We start from the raw sequence: 23,102 nt of genomic DNA, 5'->3' as shown, positions 1-23,102 counted from the left end.
CGAATTGTGTGGACAGGACAGAGTCATAATTAGCTAATGTTTCTGTGAACTCTCTGTAATTCCCCTTGTTGGATGATTCACTACTCTCATCATGTCCCCTAAATGACAGCTCCTGCCGGCCAAGCAAGGATGTCACATCAATAAGGGCGTTTAGGAAGGCCCTGTTTTGTTTAATAGTTTCATTATGTTTAGCCACTTGAATGCGAGCACCTTCATTGATTGCATGCTCAACCCTGATCCTGCCCATGCAACTTAATCTTGCACATGCACTCACATGTTCATTGCTATTTTCATGCCTTTTATATGCCCTGTCAAAGTTTGACAGATCTCCAAACCCCAATTTTGACCAAACAACACATCCATGAGATGGTTTCATCAAGAGACATGGCCAGCAGTACATTTTCTTTTTCACAGCACTTCCAGTCAGCAAGCTAACTTTGTCATAGCAGGAGAGCTGAAAAGACCTGTTACTTTTCCCTATCTTTTGCACTAAATCAATCTTAGGTGTTGATCTGCCCTGCTGTTTAATTCTAAGTTTCTCCTCGTAAGGAAGACTTTCTAATGGCTTTGCCAAAATCAGGTCGACAATATTAGCACTGTCTGCCATCGTGTGTAGTTTGCTAGCTGGCTAGTTCAGACTATATGAATTAATGAACAAACGATCTAATATATATATATATATATATATTTAACTCAACGGGAGGAAATGTGGGAATTATGTTAAACTGAAACAATGAATGTGGTGTGAAATTGTGTGAAATATACGATGAAGGTTGCAGCAGTTTGTCTTTCGACTACACATGCAAAATCCGCGATAGGACTGAGTTGGAAATGGAGACACAGAGTGATTCGCGTCATAATCTGAAGACCACGCCCACACCAACCGTCTCTTTGCATTGCGAGAAGCTGCCGCCCCTCCTTGTCATTTATGATTTATAAAGAAAAAGAAAAAAAAAATCTAAAAGCTGATATGTGACAATGTGTATAGCAAACAAGCTAAAAAAAAACAAGAAATACGTTTTTATAAGCTGTCAACCCCAAAAAACGAGCGTTTTAGGACATAAAAGTGTATTAAAAAGAGATGACAGACCCTCCAATCATCACGCAGACGCTCGGAGTCCGGGCCAGCCCACTCCTCCATTCATCCCAGAGACGCTGAGCGTCCGTGGGCGGGACATAATCGCAGCATTATCCAATGACCGTCTTGTTTCTAAGCACTGAAAAAAACTGTTTAAAGCAGCCCCATTGAAGTCAATGGACGCTGGGCTTCAACAGAAAAATGCACTGTACGCTACGGGAATGAATGAGAAGGATATCGAGTCAGCCGACCAAAGTAGCCGATTCTGAACGAAATTGTTTTTGTTCGAGATGAACGCATTTTTAGTCAATAAAATGTTAACATAATAGTACATATATTTGACCATTCATTTTTTGACAATTATAGGGGAAGCAGAGCTTCCCTTGCAGTCTTAAAGAAATCGCGTCTGCATGGGACGCTTGCAGAGTGATATTAAACACTGGATACAGGATACAGGATTAAGAGAACAAAGTTTATGTAAAAAAGGTAAAGTTAATGAAATTAATAAAATGTTAAAACCTGTTTTTCCTGTTAATACTGTAATATGCTTAACAGTGCTGCTTCAGACTATCATTTACAACTACGTTTTTAAATGTTTTTCAAATGTTTCAAAAGAATACTTTTGAAAACTGGGATACCATGTTTCATAACCCTTAACTCCTTAAATCTTGAGTAATTACTAACGGGTTCCTGTGATTTTCACTTTGTAATACTGATCCAAAGTCATACGTTGGTTTTATCATTTTGTGTGTTCTCTGGGATCAAACCCCTGACCCTTGCGTTCCTAAGCTACAGGAACACTAAAACAAAACTCTTCAGTCATTGTCTACCAGAGTTGTCATGAGCAATGGGGAGAGACATCTAGATTTTTGTGAGGTGAGTTGGGTTGGGATGCAGTGATAAAGAGAAGGTGTCTTTCTTAAGATACTTTCTGGTAAAATATTGTAAAATAAATTTTTTTTGAAATTGAATATGGAGATTCCTAAGGAGTTAGCATATTTACTCTTTAGTGTGATGATGGGTTAAACAAACGATGCAAAATTGATGAAAAATGAATGTAATTAGTTAGAGATATATAATGATAATAATAATAATAAAGACAATAAACTTCCCCTTTATTGACATAATTATGCTGAAGTGAATGTTAAGCTATAGTTAATTTGTAGTTATTTTAAATTAATCTTAGTTAGTGAATAGTTCTGCAGGAAGCATGCAGCATTCCGTAGTTAATAATTACTGCAGTATAAGTAATAAGAAATGAATTTTTTTACTTACATCAAGCATTATTAGCTACTGATTAGTTATTAGCTAGTAGTTATTAGTAATTACTACAGTGTTAACACTGCGCTAAGCAGTTGTTCTGCATTAGTTCCTGATTAACTGCCTATTAAGTATGAAACAGTATTAAAACGTGTTATCAACGTTTCTATATAAAGAACATATACTTCTATGAGTGTAAATGCATGCCTAACCTCAAAATATCATTACTGTGTATTGTTCATGATGACCCGGTGATTCTGATGAGGACATCAAAGGTACTTTATTAAGTGATATTGACCCATATATCAACACAAGGAGACAGGTCATACAATTTTATAAGATATTGTTATGTGTTGGATGACTTTAGTTAAGTGGGTAAATTTAGTGGTGAACATGTAACTTGGGTCTACTGCTGAATAAAACAGAACTAACCTCAACGAGGACACATGTGTAATCTGATGTTCTGTTTTCAGGTGTTCATTCCTGGAAGCATAGATATGACTGTAAGATGTCTGTGTTGAAACTGGTGCAATGCTATTATGTGAATGTTTTCTTAATGTCAAATGTTCAGCATTAAATATTTTGTGTTGTTTATAAAAGTTAAACAACATCATGTGTAACATTTTTAGAAAGTGCAATCCTTTATACAGGTATGTATCTTGCGCCCCTATTTTTTTTAATTTTCTGATATAACAACATACCCAAATTGAAACGCCTGTCGCTCTTAAACAATATGGTCTACTTGAAATTCTGTTGCACAAGAGTCATAATATCTTAAAGTTTAAAAAAACAAGGTAAAACAAGGTAAAACATGGTAAAACATACATGGAAAGTGAATTCCGTTTATTTTGAATGAAGTTTACTTAGAGGAAAATGAATGAAAACTTGATGGTAAGAGTTCGAAACAAAGGATAAAAATGAATGTCTGATCATTGTTTGATTCAAATTTGAGGATGATAATAATCCCAAAAATGTAGCTTCTGTAACCTTTTTTTAAAGACATCTCTAGGCGTCCTTTCAAAAAGGCCACTTGGAGACACCAAAGGGACACTCAGTAACCAAATGACATCAGGAGTTAACACTTCATACTACATTTTGTATATCAATTCACCACTACTTGGCCCAACAAGACACACAAGAAAAAACTATTTCAGAACAACATTTGTACATTTGAACTCTTTATTTTGAACAAATATTATATATATATATATATATATATATATATATATGTATATATATATATATATATATATACATACACATATATATATGTATATATATATATATATATATATAATTATAACAAATATTTCAGAACTTTGGAATTGTAATAATAGTTTTTTACTCAAATAAATCTACAGTAAACTTCCAGTTATTACATAGAAAATATACAATTACTGAAAAACTAAAATATTTACAGTATTTACAAAGTGCAGGGAGACATGTTGCTCATGGCAGTCACAAAGGAGGTTTCTTCTCTAACAAACTGGAAACCCAAGCCACTAAAAGACAGAAAAAAAGAGAGAGTGAGTGTGGGTAAGTAGAACAAATTAAATTTGCAACACTGTGTGTGTGTGTTACATACTTACACAGTGTACTGCCTCACACCAGCATGTCACATTTGATTCAGTTAGGCCAAGGATACTGCAAAAGAGGGAGACAGAGGGAAAAAGAGAGCGAGAGCAAACAACCGAAACCAACAACAAAGTCCTAACTGAATAAATCTATAAAAATTTCTTTTGGAATAATGGAAACACAATAGCTCACAAACAGGATGAAAACTTACTAGTCATCTAAGTGTGAGTGTGAGTGCGTACTCGACCATTACCGTCTCAAGAAGCGATTGCTTCTCTCCATTCATTTTCTCCCCGGAACAGGAAATTTATGCAAGGCTCTGACCTAAACTAGGAAACACTTCTGGAACAAGTATTAGTTTTGAATAAACTGAACAATGTAAAAATAAAATAATCATTCAAACAACGATTAATATTTTCCAGTCTGCACATGCCAGTCATTGAAACAGTCCCGTTTAGGCAAAAAACACAGTGGCACCTCACATGTTGCACACATCACTGGCGTCTTCTGATGGCAAAGTCTGCACTTTCGTCGTCCAGAAGTGGTGTCGTCTGTGATGTGTTTTGGGTTGTGGCGACCAACATCAGAAGTCTGAGGGGCAGCAGTGCGTGATTTCAAGCCTGCAAGTTCCAGAACGAGCGTTTCCCTAAATGCTTTCTGTGTCAAGGGTTTTTCGTTTTTTGCTCTGGACAGATGCTGATGCAAAATGAAAGCGTTGACAACAGCAATATCGACAAAGTGATAGAAGAAGGTACGGTACCACTTCCGTGTCTTGTGGAGCACTTTGTTGTATCCAATGAGGGCATCAGACAGGTCCACTCCCCCCATGAACCTGTTGTAATCCAGCACTGCACCGGGAATAGGCACATGCACTTGAGACCACTGCCCATCGTTAGACTTCACCCTTCTCTTCACTGTGTCACCTTCATATGCTTTGTGGAGAGTGGAGCACATCAGCACTTCCCGGGTGTCTTTCCATTCCACAAACAGCAGCTCACCTTCTCTAAGCCATCTAATGGACCCTCGTGGAGCATTCCGTGGCAGTCGGTTTCTGATGGTCTTTGGGAAACCGATCCTGTTCGGACGTATGGTGCCACATGCCCAAATCTTCTTAGAGAGGAGGTCTCTGAAAAGCATGGGGCTGGTGTAAAAGTTGTCAACGTACAACTTGTAACCAGTGCCCAACCTTTTTTCATCCACAAGTGCCATAACAGAATCATAGCTCAGCCCATTCCGAGACTGCATTGCCTTGCCCTCATACACAAAGAACTCAGAAGTATAGCCACACAGGGAGTCTGCCAAAACAAAAAGCTTGTAACCCCATTTGGTGGGTTTGTTCTTCATGTACTGCTTGAGTACAGACCTTGCCTTGGATGCCACCATCCTCTCATCTATGGAGATGTTTTGATGTGGATGAAAGAAAGTCCTGCAGTCATCCCTAATGCTGTTATAGAGAGGCTTGATCTTCCCCAATCGGTCGTAGGCTGATGTACCCTTCCTCTCTTCATTTTCTTCATCATCCTGAGGATCGCTAAGATGAAGAGCAGATGTGATGGTAAGAAACTTCCTGCAGGACATGATCTGAGCAGGAAAGGGAAGACTGTATATCGTGGACCTCCTCCAAAAATCAGTCAAGGTAAAATCCTTAACAAGACCCATGTAAACAACAAGCGCCAGGTAAGACTTAAAATCTTCCCCCGAGATGTTATGCCATGGCTTGTCTCTTCCCTGATTCAGTTTAGCCCCATAGGCATTCGAGTTTTGAATTAGGGTCTGCAGCACAGATGTGGAAAAGAACAGCTGAAACAACTGCAGTGCTGTGTATGTTGCATTTAACAGCAGCTGTGGCCCAGGAGTACGAGCAGGCCTAAACACAGGTTGCTGGGGGACCCAGGATGCACTGACTGGCTCCATCTCCCTCTCCCCCCTCTCGCCCGCCCTCCTCTCGCCCGCCCCCCTCTCGCCTGCCCCCTCTCGCCCTCCTCCCTCTCCCGCCCCCCCCCCTCTCCCGCCCCTCCCTCTCCCTCTCCCGCCCCTCCCTTTACCTGTACCATTTTTAGCTGCAGCAGATGGAGATGCAGATGATGTAGTTGCAGATGATGACGATGGCTGCCGTGATCTTTTCCGGTGCTCAGGACTAGACTCTGGACACCAGTCCTCATCTGTGTCATTTGAAGGCCTATTTGACAGCACAGTAACAACAACAAAAAACTATTAGCAGCAGTCAGTCAATATAAAAAACAATATTAGCAACATAAATAGCATCAATATTACATTTACAAATGCCTGTTTGTCAAATTCTTTACGCATATAATGCTCAGCATTATAAATGATTTGTAAAACCAATACTTTTCCTACATATCTTCACATAATAATACAGATACAAGATAATAATACATGTCACAGATAAAATAAACTCTTTGCAAATTCCCATTTATGAATAATATAATAACTTTATGTATTATACATAAACTGTCTATAAAAATAAACGCTTACTAATCTCACCGCTTCGTGGCTTGTTTATCAAGTACATTTTCATTATCGAAACAGCTAACGTTATGACATGATGACACATACACTGCTAATCCACAATAAAAATGTATAAGCAATCGAGAAAATATGTTGTAATTTACAGATCTGACACGGGATCAAGTCCATCAACAGACATGTCGTCTTCGAGGGAATCGACGCTCGACCCCGAACTATTCTTCTCGGAGACGCATGTCTCCGCTTCCTTCTGCTGCTCTTCATCGCTGCTCCTCATGATCTCCTCCAAAGCACTTTCAACATCAAAATACATCGTCTGTGGTCGACGATCCATTGTTGAGAGGATCAGGTGTACCCTTCGGAGAAATCCGTTCACTAAAATGTGCTCCGTACAGCGAATCGATGCTCTTCTCTTTACTAGCGGGCCTAAAATGGCGACAGCGCTGGGAGCGCACTGATGTACGGTGTGTTTGCGCACGGGTTATTCTCCAAATCTGTTTACGTAAACTTCACAAATGGCCAATCATTTTAATCCCCAAAAAGTTGAATATTACACCCATTTGTCAAAACTTTTCTGGCCAGGCATTGGATGGGTTTACCCAGTCAAAAACCAAGGTGCCCTGACTGACACCTCTGTGTGCCGGTAAGGCACCCTGGGTGTTTTGAATGATCGCAAAGTCTGTGATTGAAGGAAAGAGACGTGAATGGGCATATTTTGTTCAGAAGATATTAGATTACGAGAAATCATTGATTTTGAACTGATTAAAATCAATATAATCGAAAATGGACGTTGACTCGAAACGCGTATGCAAAAAAGTGGAATCTTTGGAGTTTTTTTCAATTTGTTCATTGTTTTGGATGAAACAGTGGTATGCACATTCAAAGACGACCCTTATAAGGAGATATATGGTTTTTTTTTTTTTGATTCGTCCGAACTAAACCGAACCAAAGGAGTTGAAAGATAAGTAGTGCCGTTTATTTTGTAATGTTTGAAAGGCCGGTCTTTCCGCGTTTTATTTAATCCTTTCCTCTCTGGTGTTTTGATTACAAAAACAAGTTCAGAACACGAATCTTGAGTGTTTTAGCTTTAAAATGATGCATAGTTTATGACAGTTTATCGAAAATTAATGTAAAACAAAGGTAATAAAAAAACGTAGACACGCCCACAAACGCCATGACGGCCCGCCAACGGGCCGATGCGCGAAATTATTAATAGATCCAAATGAAACACATTTCGTGCTTTATATATATTTAACATTTGCTAGACGCTTTTAACCAAAGTGACTAACATTGCATTCTATTATACATTCGTAGCCTTAGTAAAGTATGTGCAATACCTGGAATCGAACCCATGACCTTGGCATTGCTAACGCCATGCTCTAACCACTGAGCTACAGTAAAGCTGTAAATATTTCTTTACCTGTCTCCCTCATTGTTTTTCTTCAGCTCCTTTCCTTCTGCTGACTTGTAGACTCAACCTTGGCTCTTTGCTCTCTCATATTCTCATGCTGCCTTCACATGCTCTCAAATTGTGATAATTCCTACTTTAAATAAGTTATGGCCCTGCGGTGAAATACTTTCTTAGTTGCTTTATCTCTTCTTCCTTTTTTAGCTAGTCAGTCCTGCCCACCACCAAGGCACTGTAATAATGTTTGTAAAAATATTGTTTATTTGTATTTGTGTTGCGCCTAAATGTATGGTTGAATAATTTACTGATGTCAGAATTCTCCCTTAAACCAGCTTGGCCAGTATACTTTGCCAGTAATTCTCTCTGTAAGCATACACTTAACCCAAACCTCCACTCTTTTGCAAAACAACATTTATGGGAGAATTGTATGTCAATGTAACTAAATAATAGTTAAAAACACAAGTTATAACTGTTTTTATTTTATTTTGACACACTGGTAAAGAAAAACCCAACATAGCTGCAGATTTCTTTTTGCGGTGTTAAACAAATAACCTAGCTGACTAGGAAAAAACAGTGCATGCTTTTAAAACTCTCCTCCCATTAGGAGTTGCAGAGGTCTCTTTCAGAGGGCTTCTTATAATGTGCCAGTAATAAACAGAGCATTAGAAAAAACGCATAAGAGTCTTTGCATGACAGAATATACTACACGGAGATATTTTTCGTAAAAATTAACCCAATCCAACTACATGAAGATGAACCAAATATACTCTTCACTGTTCTTATTACTTATTTTTAGGGCTTATAACATGCTGGCTCAGGTAAGTGATATGCATGATAATTCCATAAATAACAAAACATATTACAAAAAGCAATATTTTTTAAAGGAAACAAAGCTAGACTTGTGAATTAAAATCCACATTGAAGGCAATGACATCTATGCAAGGCTCTTTTTGACTTTTTATTTCTTTATTATTCAGTCATTCATTGCAAGTGTTTTTGTTTAGGTTTTAAATATAAGATAACAATGATACAATTACATTTTTGTACATTAGTTTAGTATACAATTTAAATTTGTTTTAAAAATTTAAACATTGATACCTTAAAGTGTATGTGGACTAATCTGGCCGACTCAGCATTTTCCCCACACACCAAAGAACAATGATTGCACTGTAAAAAAAAAATTAGCAAACGTACAAAAATGAGGCAACCTGATGCAGTAAGACATTTGTGTTGACCCAACATATATTATTTAATTCTTCAAAGTAATGATACTTTGTTTAGCCAACTTAAATTTGTTTGTTTATGTAATGCGGATTGTTTTATTTTTCTAATAAAGATATTATTGTCACATCAATTACTGTAATTCAGGCAAATTAATATATTTCTGTTGTGAGGATGAAAAATGTTAAATTAGCTAAATGAAATATTCCAAGTACGCTGTAAGTGCAGTTAAATATAAAAATAAACAAATGTATTTATTTTTACTACAATTGTAAATGTTTTCTGCCTCAAACAGACCCAAACTTTGATCATATAACTGTTTAAACAGTTTGTGGGAATTTTTACAAACAGGTGTTGTGGTTGTGTCATGCACTTACACCTCAACATTGAACACACAAACCATGGTAACAATCAAAAACCATCGTTCATTAAAAGAACTCTAAACTCAACAGATAACAAACAGTCACAAAGAAATTAAAGCATACATTAAACCAGCAAGATCTAAAACACTATCTTTAAAAGAAAAACTAATTAGAAACACAGAATTGAACATGCTGCAGTGCATCTTGGGAACTTGTAAACTCTTGCAAGATTGCTTGTTCAGAATACACTGTTTTGTAAGTTGGGAAAACCTTCTGACGCATTTTGGCCAGTCCAGTCAACAAAATAATTTTTGTTAGAAACATGTTTAGGCTAATTTTGTTCAGTATATCCAAAACAATCATTTGACTCTTTTTACTAAAAATGCTATGTTCAAGTTACTTATTTAACTTTGTAGGGAGAACATTTTGCATGTTGGATTTTTTACATTGTGTAGTTTGCCCAATTAAACACCTATCCCTGGAACACAAAGGCAGTCTTCAGTAGCACGGGAACATTTTTAGTAAAAGCCAAAAATACATTGTATGGGGCAAAATTATCAATTTTTCTTTTATGCCAAAAATTATTAGGAAATTAAGTAAGGATCATGTTCCATGAAGCTGTTTTGTATATTTCCTTCCGTAAAAATATAAAAACTTTATTTTTGTGAGTGGATGGCCTGCCACAGTGCCCCTGATTAACAACTTCAAAATGCATTTTCTCAATATTTAGATTTTTTAGCACTCTCAAATACCAGAGTTTTAATTGGCTGTATCTCCGCCAGATATTGTCCTATCCTAACAACCCATACATCAATAGAAAGCTAGTTTATAAAACGTTCGGATGATGTAAGAATCTCAATTTCGAAAAATGTACCCATAAGACTGGTTTTGTCGTCCAGGGTCACGTGTTGACAAATTAAACCAACATGCAGAAAAAATAACTACTGGAACACATGTGGTGCTCTTCCCCTCACTAAGAGCCTATAGAAAGGCAAGATCATCTTACCTTTTGACAGTCATGAATGAAATCTTAGTTTCTCTAAAGATGTTTTCTTCACTTCCAAGCCACACCGATAGTATGGCTTGCTCACTGAAATACACATATGTGTTTGTCTATCCTTATGTTATTCCTCTTGTCCTCTTTCCTATTTCTGCATTAATTTGTGCTGTAGACCAGTTTGCAAGATGTAAACACTGGTTCAGAAGCTCTTCAGGTTTCATTTTGTATTATTTTTTATCTTACATAAATAATTAAATCCTAAAGATACTAATTTAACATTTGATTTTGTTATAAATGTTCTGTTGATTGTATTGATCTGTCAAATGTTTGTGCAGTGTTAAAAAACTGAAACAGAAAGTGCCTCTGGCCCAGCGCTGGAAGTGTCTTTCGAAGTGATATACAGAATACTGTCAGGCTAACTATGTCTTTGATCCCTAGGAAACTATATAATTTAAGCAAATATAAAATAGCTGTTTTGGTGACAGCTATTCTTTGTTGTGTTAAACTCCTGTGGCTATCTATGACATCATCATAATTCTGAAACATGTCATCATCTCACTGATTTCTTTGTGTCATCTGATCATTACTGGATATTAGAAAAGTGAAAACATTTACATGATTAATAAGGCAAAGTACGTCAATGCAAGGAAAGTTTATTTATATAGAATATTTCAAACACAAGGGCAATTCAAAGTGCTTTACATAAAATGATTAACAAAGAGAAATAAGATGTGTCTTTAAAATGCAAATGATTTAAGATCACAAATACAACTAGATTTTAAGAAACAATAAAACATCAATACAATTTATGAAAAAGAGAAGACTACTTCTGAGTTACCTTAAGACTTTATAGATGGTGACAATTTTCTTAACAATCCATTTGATATAGCACATAAAAACTATTTTTTCATTAATATTTGATCCAATTTAGCTAAAAATATTTCATCTGGACATGGTGAACCTCTGAATTTTATATCAGGAACTTTTTCTATTGTTTCTATTTTCAAGCCACCGGACCCTCAAGAAATATGTGAAATAATTCATGAATGAAATAAATCTTCCGCCGGTCATGACAATATTTCTGTATCCATTGTCCACAGATCAACGATTCAACATTGCAACCATTTGCTCATATTTTCTCCCTCTCTCTGAAAACAGGCATAGTTCCAGAGGATTTAAAATTAGCTAAGGTTATTCCACTATTTAAAGCAGATGATCCTCAATCATTTAATAATTATAGACCTATATCTATTTTGTCTTGTTCCTCAAAGATCTTAGAAAAATTAGTATATGAGCACATTCTATCTCATTTAAATTCCAATTCTATGCTTTACAAACATCAGAATGGAATTCGTAAAAAAATTCTACATGTATGACTTTGCTCCACCTTGTTGACAGGTTGACATGTGCCCTTGAAAACAATGAATTTACTTGTGGCATTTTTATTGATCTTTCAAAGGCTTTTGATACAGTCAATCATTACTTTTTATTGGACAAGTTGTATAAATATGGTTTACATGATATTTCATACAAATTGTTGCAAAATAACATCTTTAATAGGAAACCATTTGTTTGTTTAACTCATTCCCCACCAGCCTTTTTAAAAAAAAGTTGCCAGCCTATGCCAGCATTTTTTAACATTTTCACCCAAGTTAATTGGCTCACAGTACATTTTGTGTAAAGAATATACAGACAAAAAATATGTCAAATGAAAGAACAGAGTCTCAGCTTTTAAACAAAAGAAACCGTATTCTTCTATCGTCATGTGTTAGTTTTTTAACACTCTGTAGATGTGGGTAGGTTTCTTCAAAAATGCATCACTTTGATTAAACAGCTGAGATAATTAATGTTTTTTGTCAAAGATTCCGCCCAGATTCCACTCAGAACAATCATTAAAATCTGCTAAAACATATACGTTCTAGGTTCTGGGATTCTGTACTTTTTCCCAAAGGTGTGTAATAGCGCCACCTGCTGTAAAACAGTACAAACACAGATTGCCTTAATGACTCGTCTTTGGCGGGGAACTGTTTTTTATTAAATGACGAGATAACTCGTCAATGGCGGCGAAAGAGTTAAAGGCCCAGTTTTTTTGCCTGTTTTCTAAGGTTTGATCGTGTTTTCGGGGTGTTTAACAATGGATGTTCCTGTTTCTAGTTAAAAAAAAAAGTTATATTTCACATATTTCAAGACTATCGTCCACCGCTATTCGAAACGCTCTGATTGGTAAAGCTGACCAGGTCTGTTGTGATTGCTTCCCAGCTTAGAGTGTGTGTGTAAAGATGTCCCACTCATACCATATCAGCACCAGTTCCGCTCCTCAAGCTGTTGTGATTGGTCGGTGCCCCTCTCAACGCACGTGAATTCCTAATCATTGCCTTTTAGCAATAAGCATTACATTTACATTTACATTTATTCATTTAGCAGACGCTTTTATCCAAAGCGAGTTACAGGTGGGGTAGGCAATGGAAGCAATTGGGACAGCATAAGCACAACAAAAGCATAAGTATAATCAAAAAAGAAGACTGGTCTAATATAACCCAACACAGTATACAGAACCATTCATTCATTAATTTTTTATAGAGAGAGAAAGAAGAAAATATAGTCAGAACAGATCAGTCAGATGTTGACGGAAGAGATGTGTTTTCAGACGTTTCTTAAAGATGGCTACAGAAGCGGAGGTTATTAAAATCATGTACCCGGGAAGTAGAGGGCTGTAGCACGATCTAGCTGTTCTCTGTAGTCCTTGAAAAGCAAATTCTATTAAAGACAATATCTCGCTTGGCACGGAACTTTGAGCTTTATCATTTTGCAGGTATTATTTATGCTCTAACAGCTACATTACACATTAACTAAAAGTTGAAAAATGGGATTGCGGGGAACGTGCTCTTTAAGGGTCAATTCTCTAGCAAAGTAACGTTATACTTTGGGGTTCCTCCTGTTTCAAACGCTCCACCATTATTCCCATCCCAAAGAAATCCAAAATCACAGGACTTAATGTTTACAGACCCGTTGCCTTAACATCTGTGGCCATAAAGTAATTTGAAAGACTGGTGTTGGCTTACCTGAAAGACATTACGGGATCTTTACTGGACGCCCTGCAGTTTGCTTACCGAGCAAACAGGTCCGTGGATGATGCAGTCAACATGTAACTGCATTATATCTTACAACATCTGGACAGACCAGGAAATTACGAAAGGATCCTGTTTGTGGACTTCAGCATTTTACGCCATCTTCCTAAAACTCCTCCAGACCAATCTAAACCAGCTCTCTGTTCCTAGCTCTCTCTGTCAATAGATCACCAGCTTTCTGACGGACAGACAACAGCTAGTTCGAATTGGTAAATTCACATCCAGCAGCCGTACCATCAGCACTGGTGCCCCAGAGGGATGTGTGCTCTCCCATTTATCATTTAATAACAATACAGTTTTTGGCCTCATCTAGGACTGTGACGAGTCTGCTTACAGAAGCAAGGTTGAGCAGCAGGCTGGCTGGTACAGTCATAACAACCTTGAGCTAAAGACCTTAAAAACCGTGGAGATGATAGTGGACTTTAGGGGGAAACACCCCTGCACTCCCCCATTTACAATCATGAACAGTACTGTGGCTGCAGTAGAGTCATTCAGGTTCCTGGGCACCAGCATCTCACAGGACCTAAAGTGGGACAATCACATTGACTCTATTGTCAAAAAGGCCCAGCAGAGACTGTGCTTCCTTCTCCAGCTGAGGAAGTTCAACCAGCCACAGGAGCTCCTCTTACAGTTCTACTCAGCTGTCATTGAATCCGTTCTATGCACTTCCATAACTGTCTGGTTCGACTCAGCTGCCAAATCCGGACTGTTGAGCGAATCACTGGCACAACCCTCCCCTATCTACAGGAACTATACTCATCCAGAGTGAGTCAAAGAACTGGACCCCTCACAACTCGCACACTTTATTCTTTTAACTTGCTACAGAGCACTGAGCATCAAAACAGCCAGACATAGGAACCGTTTCTTTCCTCAGGCAATCTACCTCATGAACAGTTAAATGTTTTACTGTGCAGTAAAAACACATTGAATACACAACTATATACTCGTATTTATTCAGCTACCACATTCCCCTACATAACTTGTATAACACCGAATAATTCGTATTTAGCACCCTTTACGGAACAAAAATATATGGGAATATACTGCAAAATATAATGTGATATATTACATAATAGATTTCCTTATATTGGAAGCTGGAATTAATATTTTTCAACATACAGCAATATATGCATTGACAATGTATGGCTATATATTGAACATATAATTATATAACGAAGCCAAAAACAAATCTCATATTCATTATATATGATCCTTTATTGAGTATACAGTTGAAAGAAAAAGTATGTGAACCCTTTGGGATTTCTTCATAAATTGGTCATAAAATGTGTTCTGATCTTCATCTAAGTCACAACAATAGAGAAACACAGTCTGCTTAAACTATGAATGTTTACATGTTGTGTTCGATAAAAACATGAAAACGTATAATGTTTGTGCGGTATTAGTTTAAGCAGACTGTGTTTCTCTATTTTTGTGACTTAGATGAAGATCAGAACATATTGTATGACCAATTTATGAAGAAATCAAAGTAAGCACCAAAGGGTTCACATACTTTTTCTTTCAACTGTATATGGCACATAGATATTCCCATATGGATGTGATTGTTTATTATTCACATACATGGACAGATTCACAGAATGAGTTAAAGCAGATTTCTAGTTCCAAGCATGCTTAGCTTCTGACTAAAGGAGAGTAATTTTTTTTAAATGTATGTGTTATTTCATGTCTTTTGCTGAATATTAATACGGGGAAGATCTTTTGGTGTTTAATGTTGTATTACTTTGAAATTTAGAAGGGTTTCTAGTATGTGCAAATGTGAGAGCTTTCCATAAAGTGCATATTTTTCACTTTGATTGCAGCCACCTACTCTCTGGTGTCATGATTCCACCTCACCGTGTCAGGTATTTCTTGGACTAGAGGTGGAATCATACAGGATCCTTTGTTTCATGTGGGAGAGAGACGATTTTGGCACCTATTTGTCACCATACTCTCTCTCTCCGGTCTGCGTCATCGTTCCTGCCCTCCTGTTTCCAAGTTTGTGTTAATTAGTTTATCCCTTGCACCTGTTCCCTCTTGATTTGGTTCCCTTTAAAACATCATCGTGTTCATTGTCCTGTGCTGGTTCGTATTTAGATTACAGTTCAAATTACTCTGTCAAAAAAGTATTTAGTTACTCATTATTAATTACTTTCTATATCCTACATCGACATTGATTAGTTAAGTGATTCAAGGATAGACATGAAACGGCTTATTTAATTCATTCAAATAAATAATATTATTAACTGACCAAAGTATTACAAATGTGAGAATTATACATTAAAGCACAGATTTTAAAGTAAGACTTTGAATTTTGATGTCAATTACACTATTGAACACGCATATATTTCATAAAGTATTTCGTTTAATTACATCAAAAGTAACTAATTAAATTACAGAAAACATATGAGTAATCCCTTACTTTACTTTTTCAAGGGAAAAGTAATTAAATTACAGTAACTAATTACTTCGTAACTATTTACACCCAACACTGACCATGACACTCTGGTGTGTTTGACTTTATGCGGCGTTTTGCAGAACGTTCAGCATATGAAATCAAAATAACGTGAGATCAGACTGTTCCATATGCTTTCAAATTACTCTTATTTTGCTTTTTTGTCACAGCAATCGCTCTGCGCAGCGCCTCATAAAGTCAAACACACCAGAGTGTCATGGTCAGTGTTGGGTGTAAATAGTTACGAAGTAATGAGGCTTTATGACACTTTATGAGGCGCAATATTCAATCAATATTCATATTTGATTGAATATTGCTAGACGTTCCTAGTTAGCTCAACTAAATTTTGCACAACCAACATGATTTAAATTGTACTCTAAAACAGAGTTCTCAACAGGTGGACCGTGGCCCACAAGGGAGCCTCAGCTGACTTCCAGGGAGACCTCAGAATGGCAAATTATTTTAAATTAGACAAAATAAGCATTTTAAAATACATTTTAAAACAAACAAAACCAAGATACGTATTATTATTTTTCAATGTTTGTATTGAATAAATACTCTTTCCAGTTAATACCAAGCTCTGAAATGGGACTGTATTGGATAGAAATGTTGTGAGTCTGAGAGGGGCCTATGAATATTGTTGAAAACCGTGGGGGGCCTTGGAGTGAAACAGGTCGAGAACCCCGTCATAGACCTATTTGCATCTAAAATATTGACTGTGGAAAAACTCATCACTTCTTGAAATCGTATTGCCAGAAAACAAAAGCAAATACGGAACACTCTCCATGGTTTGGCTTTCAGGGTAAAAAAGGATTCAAGCAGTCAAGGTCGCACACCCCACAGGCCCTACACTTCCTCCTAAATAAAAACTCTGAAAGCTTAATTAATTTGCTCAAAGTATTTTTTCTAAACTAAAAACCCTCACCCGCCCTCTAATTAAAGAGTTCACAATAGTGTCTCTAGTGTCAAATACTAGTCTCACTTAGCACTTCCAATGAAAAGCCTTAACAACACAAGTGTAGGATACTGTTGTCACCCCGCTCTACTCTTCAAGACAATGGTAACCCTCTCTTAAACTCTTATAACCCTTAACATAATATCAACCACCTCCTTTAAATGCCAAAAATAACGAGATGTATAACTATAATAAGTGTCACACTTCTCAATTCCATAAAATAACACTTTAATTCTACATCAACTCATCCAGTCCAGAGCAAAGCATGCTGGGAAATAGAAATCCTCAGCAATCATTCATAAAGCTCCAACTCTAATAGTTAATAGTTACTACAACTTAAAAATTGTTGTAAAACACATAAGTAGAATTACACACAATATTAAGTTGATGTATCATTTTAACATTATTAAGTTAGCATCAACTCATCAGACTTTAGGTCTTATTTTTTTATCAAATCAGACACTTTCCCTATAACAATGCATTGCCCCACTTCAGTTAGTCAACAACAAGCCAATGAGAGATTTTGTCATATTTGTAAGAACGATAATATGTTACACATTTTTGTTGTTGTTGCTGAATCTATGGTACAAATATCAGTAATGTAGGCTTCTTTTTGAAAAAAAAAAAACCCTTTTAGAAGGACATGTCACCACCGCCACCGCATTTTATTCTTAAAAATGTTTCCTATTCTTTAATTTGTTGAATTTGCACTAATTACTTTGATTTCTGCATCATGTGCCAGTTTTGTTTCAATTAAATGAATGAACTGAGAATGAGAATTATGGAAAATGCATGTCAAAGAATCACCAACATTTCTGTGGACCTTTCATGCAAGACTCTAAGCATTTTAAACAGACTGCTCATTCAGCTAAGCAGTACAATGCCCCATTCATGGCCATAATTGCGCAGTACCAAGTACACTCGTACACTTCATATCGTTGCCATTTTTAGAAAGTTAAAGCTGGACATCACCTTATCAGTTTTGCAACTCATTTTACCACCAAATTTATGTCTGCTCTTTATATGTGTTTGACCCCTTATGTTAATGAAAAGTTTTAAAATTCTTGCATTTGTGGTAACAATCAAAATCTTTAAGGTTGGTTCACCGATCTCACCTGGATTGTGTGCTGCTGATCCTGAAAGAACGTGATAGTGTCAGAGAGTGTTGTATTTTGATGTCTAGAGAGATGTTTGAGAAATATAGTGCAAAAAAATTAAACTACAACAGCGTTTGACACACACTGACATCAAGAATCAGAGTATGAATATCAACAATGGTGAGAATTAGCAAAAGAAAGCTCCATGCAGCAATGCACAAAGAGATTCATGCACAATTTTTGAACTGTGATGTTACCCAGCATGCACTGCTGCAAGACGCGTCCTTTTATTAATTCTCACCATTGTTGAGATTCATACTCAGATCCCAATTTTTTTTGTGACTAAACTAAGTTAATTATTCTATTCTATGGAGACATATCCAAACATATGCAAGACTAAAATACCGCAAACTACAGTATGAAAGAAAAACTGGACTTCATCAAATCAAATTCTCACACAAATCTTCAATAGTATTGCTGGGTCCATATTCTTAAAGCTTTTAAGAATCCTCTAAGTAAGCTCTTAATTTAGCTTAAAAACTTCTACATAGGAGTCTTAGCCAGATGTGGGTAGTAACGCGCTACCTTAACTTCGTTACATTTACTTGAGTAACATTTTGGAAAATATGTACTTTTAAAGTCAAATTAAAAGTGTGTACTTTTACTATTACTTGAGTAAATGTCTAATAGAAAATCTGTAATTTTACTTCGTTACATTTTGTGATGTTCCTTCATTTTAAAATATATATTTAAAACACTTTGTTTATTGCAAGGTTGTCATCTCTTTTTACGGGCATTCCAGAGTGAGCGATTATTTTGAAAGCATTAAAGTGGGTGTACCACATGCGGTTTCTGCAATCTCATAATAATCTTGAGTACCTATAGAGTAGTACTGCAGATCGTATCTCCGAAGAGTATTTAGTTTGATCACATTTATAAAATATACATGCAGATTTACGATTGTTTCCCAAAACATACGGAGCATTGTGGGGGAGGGGTAGACCGAACCAAAGCACGTGCGCACCCATTGTCAACAAAACACAAACATCAGTTTCACTCACCACATGCGGTTCATGTCCGGCATCTTTTAGCTAATGAACACAGAATAGAGAGAAGGTGACATCTGCGCATGCTGCTCTCCATGCTGACGCCTGGGGGTATTGCATGCTTTTCCGAGAGAATTGTCCAATAAGGGACTAAGAAAAATAGTTACAAAACAGTTTTATATGTTCGAAAAAACCTTTCTGAAACCTGTACGGTCGCTGGGGGTATCGAAAACAGAAATACTACGTAATATGGCCATCTCGTTTTTGACAAGTTGACAATGTTAAGCATGAGAAGACAGAACGTTTAACATGGTAAAGAAGTCAGAATGCATGACACATCGTTGCAGGGCTGCTTAAATTGAATTATAGGCTAAACCATTTGAATAGGCTAATGAATCAGTTCAAATGATTTGCTTAATTCGCAGCACGATCAAAACTGCAAATGTGTCGTATGGTCAGACACAGCAACATGCGTGTTACCTGTCACAGAGACGTGGGCTTGCAGAAAAATTATACATTTGAAAAACATAAAGAAAACTTGTTTATGTGCATGTGATTCACTTAATGTTTGTTTACAAGTAAGAGCTTTTCACAACACTCACGTGACACGAGCAAACATGAGCTTTATATAAAAATTTGTATAACATTTAAGAGAGCACTGCAAATGTTATAGAAAATCTTGGGAAATGCTATGTGTTTAGTTAAATGCATTTTAAACGCAAAACTCTGCAGGTTCACTTAAGTTTGATATGGTCTATTATTCTAAATAACTTATGTAAACTACATTGACATCAGGACAAGATGAAATTTATAGAAATGCTTGTCTCTTCTGTGTTTGTCTCTTCTTTAGTCTCTGCTTATGATAATTAAAAATATTGATTAAAATGTAATATAAAAATATTGGCGTTAATATAAATTTTATGTAGTAGGCCTATATAATCAGATACAAAGTAACTAAGTAACTAGCTACATGAGTAGTTTCGATACTTGATAACCTATCAGCTCTAACTACTTTAGAAGAGGCCAATGAAATTTGGCTAATGAAATTTGCATGCCGGTCACCGCCCCCGGATATCGGGTATAAAACGAAGACTGCGTGCAGCATTCATTCACCATGGGACATGGGGACTGAGTAGTTAACCGCGAGGTGGGGGTCCACCTGGGGAGGTCATGGGTTACCATGGGTGGGAACCTTATCATGAGGATACATCAGACGGAACAACCCACAGAGGGGGTGTTACAGACGTCCGGTAGCACTAGGTCCGGTTAGAGCTATCTGTGACATTTCATATGTTATCTTGACCTAAGGGGGAAGGCTGCTCTGCCCAGCCGACCCCCAGGGGGTGCTTGCTTAGTGATGGATGCGATGCCTGTTCTTAGTCACGTGGTGGGGAAGAAGGGAGGCAGATAGCACACTGACCCAACCCGCTGGAGGGTGGGGAGGTGCTTTCGCGGGCATACGCCCAGCCGGATGCCATTCCTAAATGCTGCGGTCCATTTTCTAGTCTGTCTGCATTGCCTGTCCACATGCCATTTATACGAGTGGGCCACGTGTAGAAAGTTGTTGGAAATAATGCTTTAAATAACAATATTTAAAATGTATATATTAATTTCTAGGTCTCAGAAACAACACGATTCAGTGAGAACACTGTTTTAGACACACACGGGTTAGGAAACAGATCGTTAAACGATCAGTTTGGCCTAAAATCTGGTATCTTACATGTTTAAGGTCAGGGTGTAAACAAAGGTCCAGAAAACAAGGTTCCTAATGTCAGAGGGCATCAAGCCTTTGCAGTGACCACCGTGGCTTCTTCTTAAAGGGTTTAATAGTGGATGAGTACATGGCTAAAATCAGGCCTCGTTTCTAAGTGTTTGCCATTGAAATCAATGGGCTTTTTAATTTACATGAACACCTCTGGAACGCCGAGACTTCCAGGGGAAAGTTGCTGCGGGATAGGGACAATCCGCTGCTCCATCGTAGATCCGGCAATTGTTTTTAAGTTTAAGTAAACTGGTTGTACTCATGAGCAATGGCTCTAAAGAACAAAAGGTAAATGAATGCTGCATGCTGTCTTCCTTTTATACCGGACATCCGGGGGCGGAGACCGGCATACAAATTTCATTAGCCAAATTCCATTGGCCTCTTCTAAAGTAGTCAGAGCTGATTAGGGCGAACCCAATCTGTCGGTTCAACACAACGTCAAGAGACAGACAGAAACGGAACTAAAGTTGAACACATACAAATAAATTTTTTTTATATATATAAAATCATATAAACATTGAAAGTTACATGGAAATTGTCATGCATTTCAACACATTTCTTCTCACTTTTCGTGTTTCATCCATTTTCTCTGCTGCTTAAGAAACTCCTATGTCTCTAAAAAATCCTGCTCACAACTCCTAAAGTTTTTGACCTTAAGAGCTCTTTTAAGGGTTAAGATGCTTTATGAATTGGACATTCTCTTGACCTGCTTCGCTAAAACTACTAAGCTTCAAAGAACCATAATTTAAAACATCCAATTTAAAATTTTAATGCCAATTCAAAATCAAGGGTCAAGAGTCCAACTCAAGGAAACCGTGATCACCATGATGGTGACATCCAAATGAATACATTCAACAAAACAAATATAGTGTTAACTCTTAATAGTATATAAACTAGTATTTTGTATGTAAAATACATGTATTTGAAATATTGCCTATCCCTGATAACAGAAACTTTTTTAAGACTGTCCCAGTGCACAGGACTTACAGAGCTCAATTCAACAGGGTCACAAACTGCTTTTAGCAGAGGAAGCCTCATACTTGCAGAATGTTCGTACTTTGAGGAAGAAACTGAATCTTTTGCATGATCGTGTTGTTCGCCTATCTGCTAAACCAAAGAACAGTAAGTATCATGTAAGACTTTTATGAAATGTTCATTTGCCTAATGAAATGTAATTTTGTTTCCGTACTCTGTCCATATTTTATATACTCTCTAGTTACTTGCTCAAGCCTGGAGAGTCCCATCAATGGCAGAATGTTGGGAAAAATGCAATTTCCTGGTCATGAAGTTCACTTCCTCTGTGATGCAGGCTTTGTGCTGGTGGGCTCATAGACACGGCAATGTAAAGACTCACTCAGGTGGAGTGGTCAGCAACCTGTTTGCAAAGGTGCCAAGATCATTTACATTCTTTTTTGTCATCTACTAACAGGTTACTTTCATAAGGATGAGATCCAACAAATCCACATCACTCTATAACAGCTTTGCATGACACATGGCCACAGCTCAGTATCATTTTTCTCTCAAAATAACTGTTAAAAACACACAACGCATTTGAATACAAAATCCAACAAGGCCAACTAAAATCTTCCTAATGGTGACCTACAAAAAATGTGGCTTACTAAATGCGAGGCGTATGCTTAGCTACAACTAAACTTTTACATATAGGTGTTCGGCGATTTAAATTTTCATTTATTTTTGTGCAATACAATAATGTACAAATATACTGTTACAAAAAAAACAGTCATTGCTAACCTTCTAATGTGAACTGTCCAGTTTATGACCAACAGGGGGTGGAACACAACCCTCTTCTCCCTTAACTCTTTCACCGCCATTGACGAGTTATCTCGCCATTTTAAAATTAAAAACGGTTCCCCGCCAAAGACGAGTTTATGGCAATCAGTGTTAGTACTGTTTTACAGCAGGTGGCGCTATTACACACCTTTGGGAAAAAGTACAGAATCCCAGAACCTAGAACGTATATGTTTTAGCGGTTTTTAATGATTGTTCTGAGTGGAATCTGGGTGGAATCTTTGACAAAAAACGTTAATTATCTCAGCTGTTTAATCAAAATGATGCATTTTTGAAGAAACCTACCCACGTCTACAGAGTGATAAAATCGAACAAATGAAGATAGAAGAATACGGTCTCTTTTGTTTGAAAGCTGAGACTCTGTTCTTTCATTTGACATATTGTTTGTCCATATATTCTTCACAGAAAATTGGGTAAAAATGTTAAAAAAACGCTTGCGTAGGCTGGCAACTTTTATTTTAAAGA

General features: G+C 37.0%; 1 protein-coding gene across 1 annotated transcript in view; it reads left to right on the top strand.

Moving 5' to 3' along the window:
* The first annotated feature begins 8,614 nt into the window (after window positions 1–8,614).
* LOC130435275 (fibulin-7) overlaps window positions 8,615–23,102 on the top strand; it is a 33,334-nt gene continuing 18,846 nt past the window's right edge. The window contains 5 exon segments of the mRNA XM_056765764.1: window positions 8,615–8,626; window positions 13,833–14,284; window positions 16,139–16,188; window positions 21,792–21,950; window positions 22,045–22,215. Of these exon segments, the coding sequence (XP_056621742.1) occupies window positions 8,615–8,626; window positions 13,833–14,284; window positions 16,139–16,188; window positions 21,792–21,950; window positions 22,045–22,215 (844 nt within the window).

Source organism: Triplophysa dalaica, chromosome 14 (genome assembly GCF_015846415.1).
Source record: "Triplophysa dalaica isolate WHDGS20190420 chromosome 14, ASM1584641v1, whole genome shotgun sequence".
Taxonomy (NCBI): Eukaryota; Metazoa; Chordata; class Actinopteri; order Cypriniformes; family Nemacheilidae; genus Triplophysa; species Triplophysa dalaica.
This window is presented reverse-complemented; position numbering and strand designations above follow the sequence as displayed.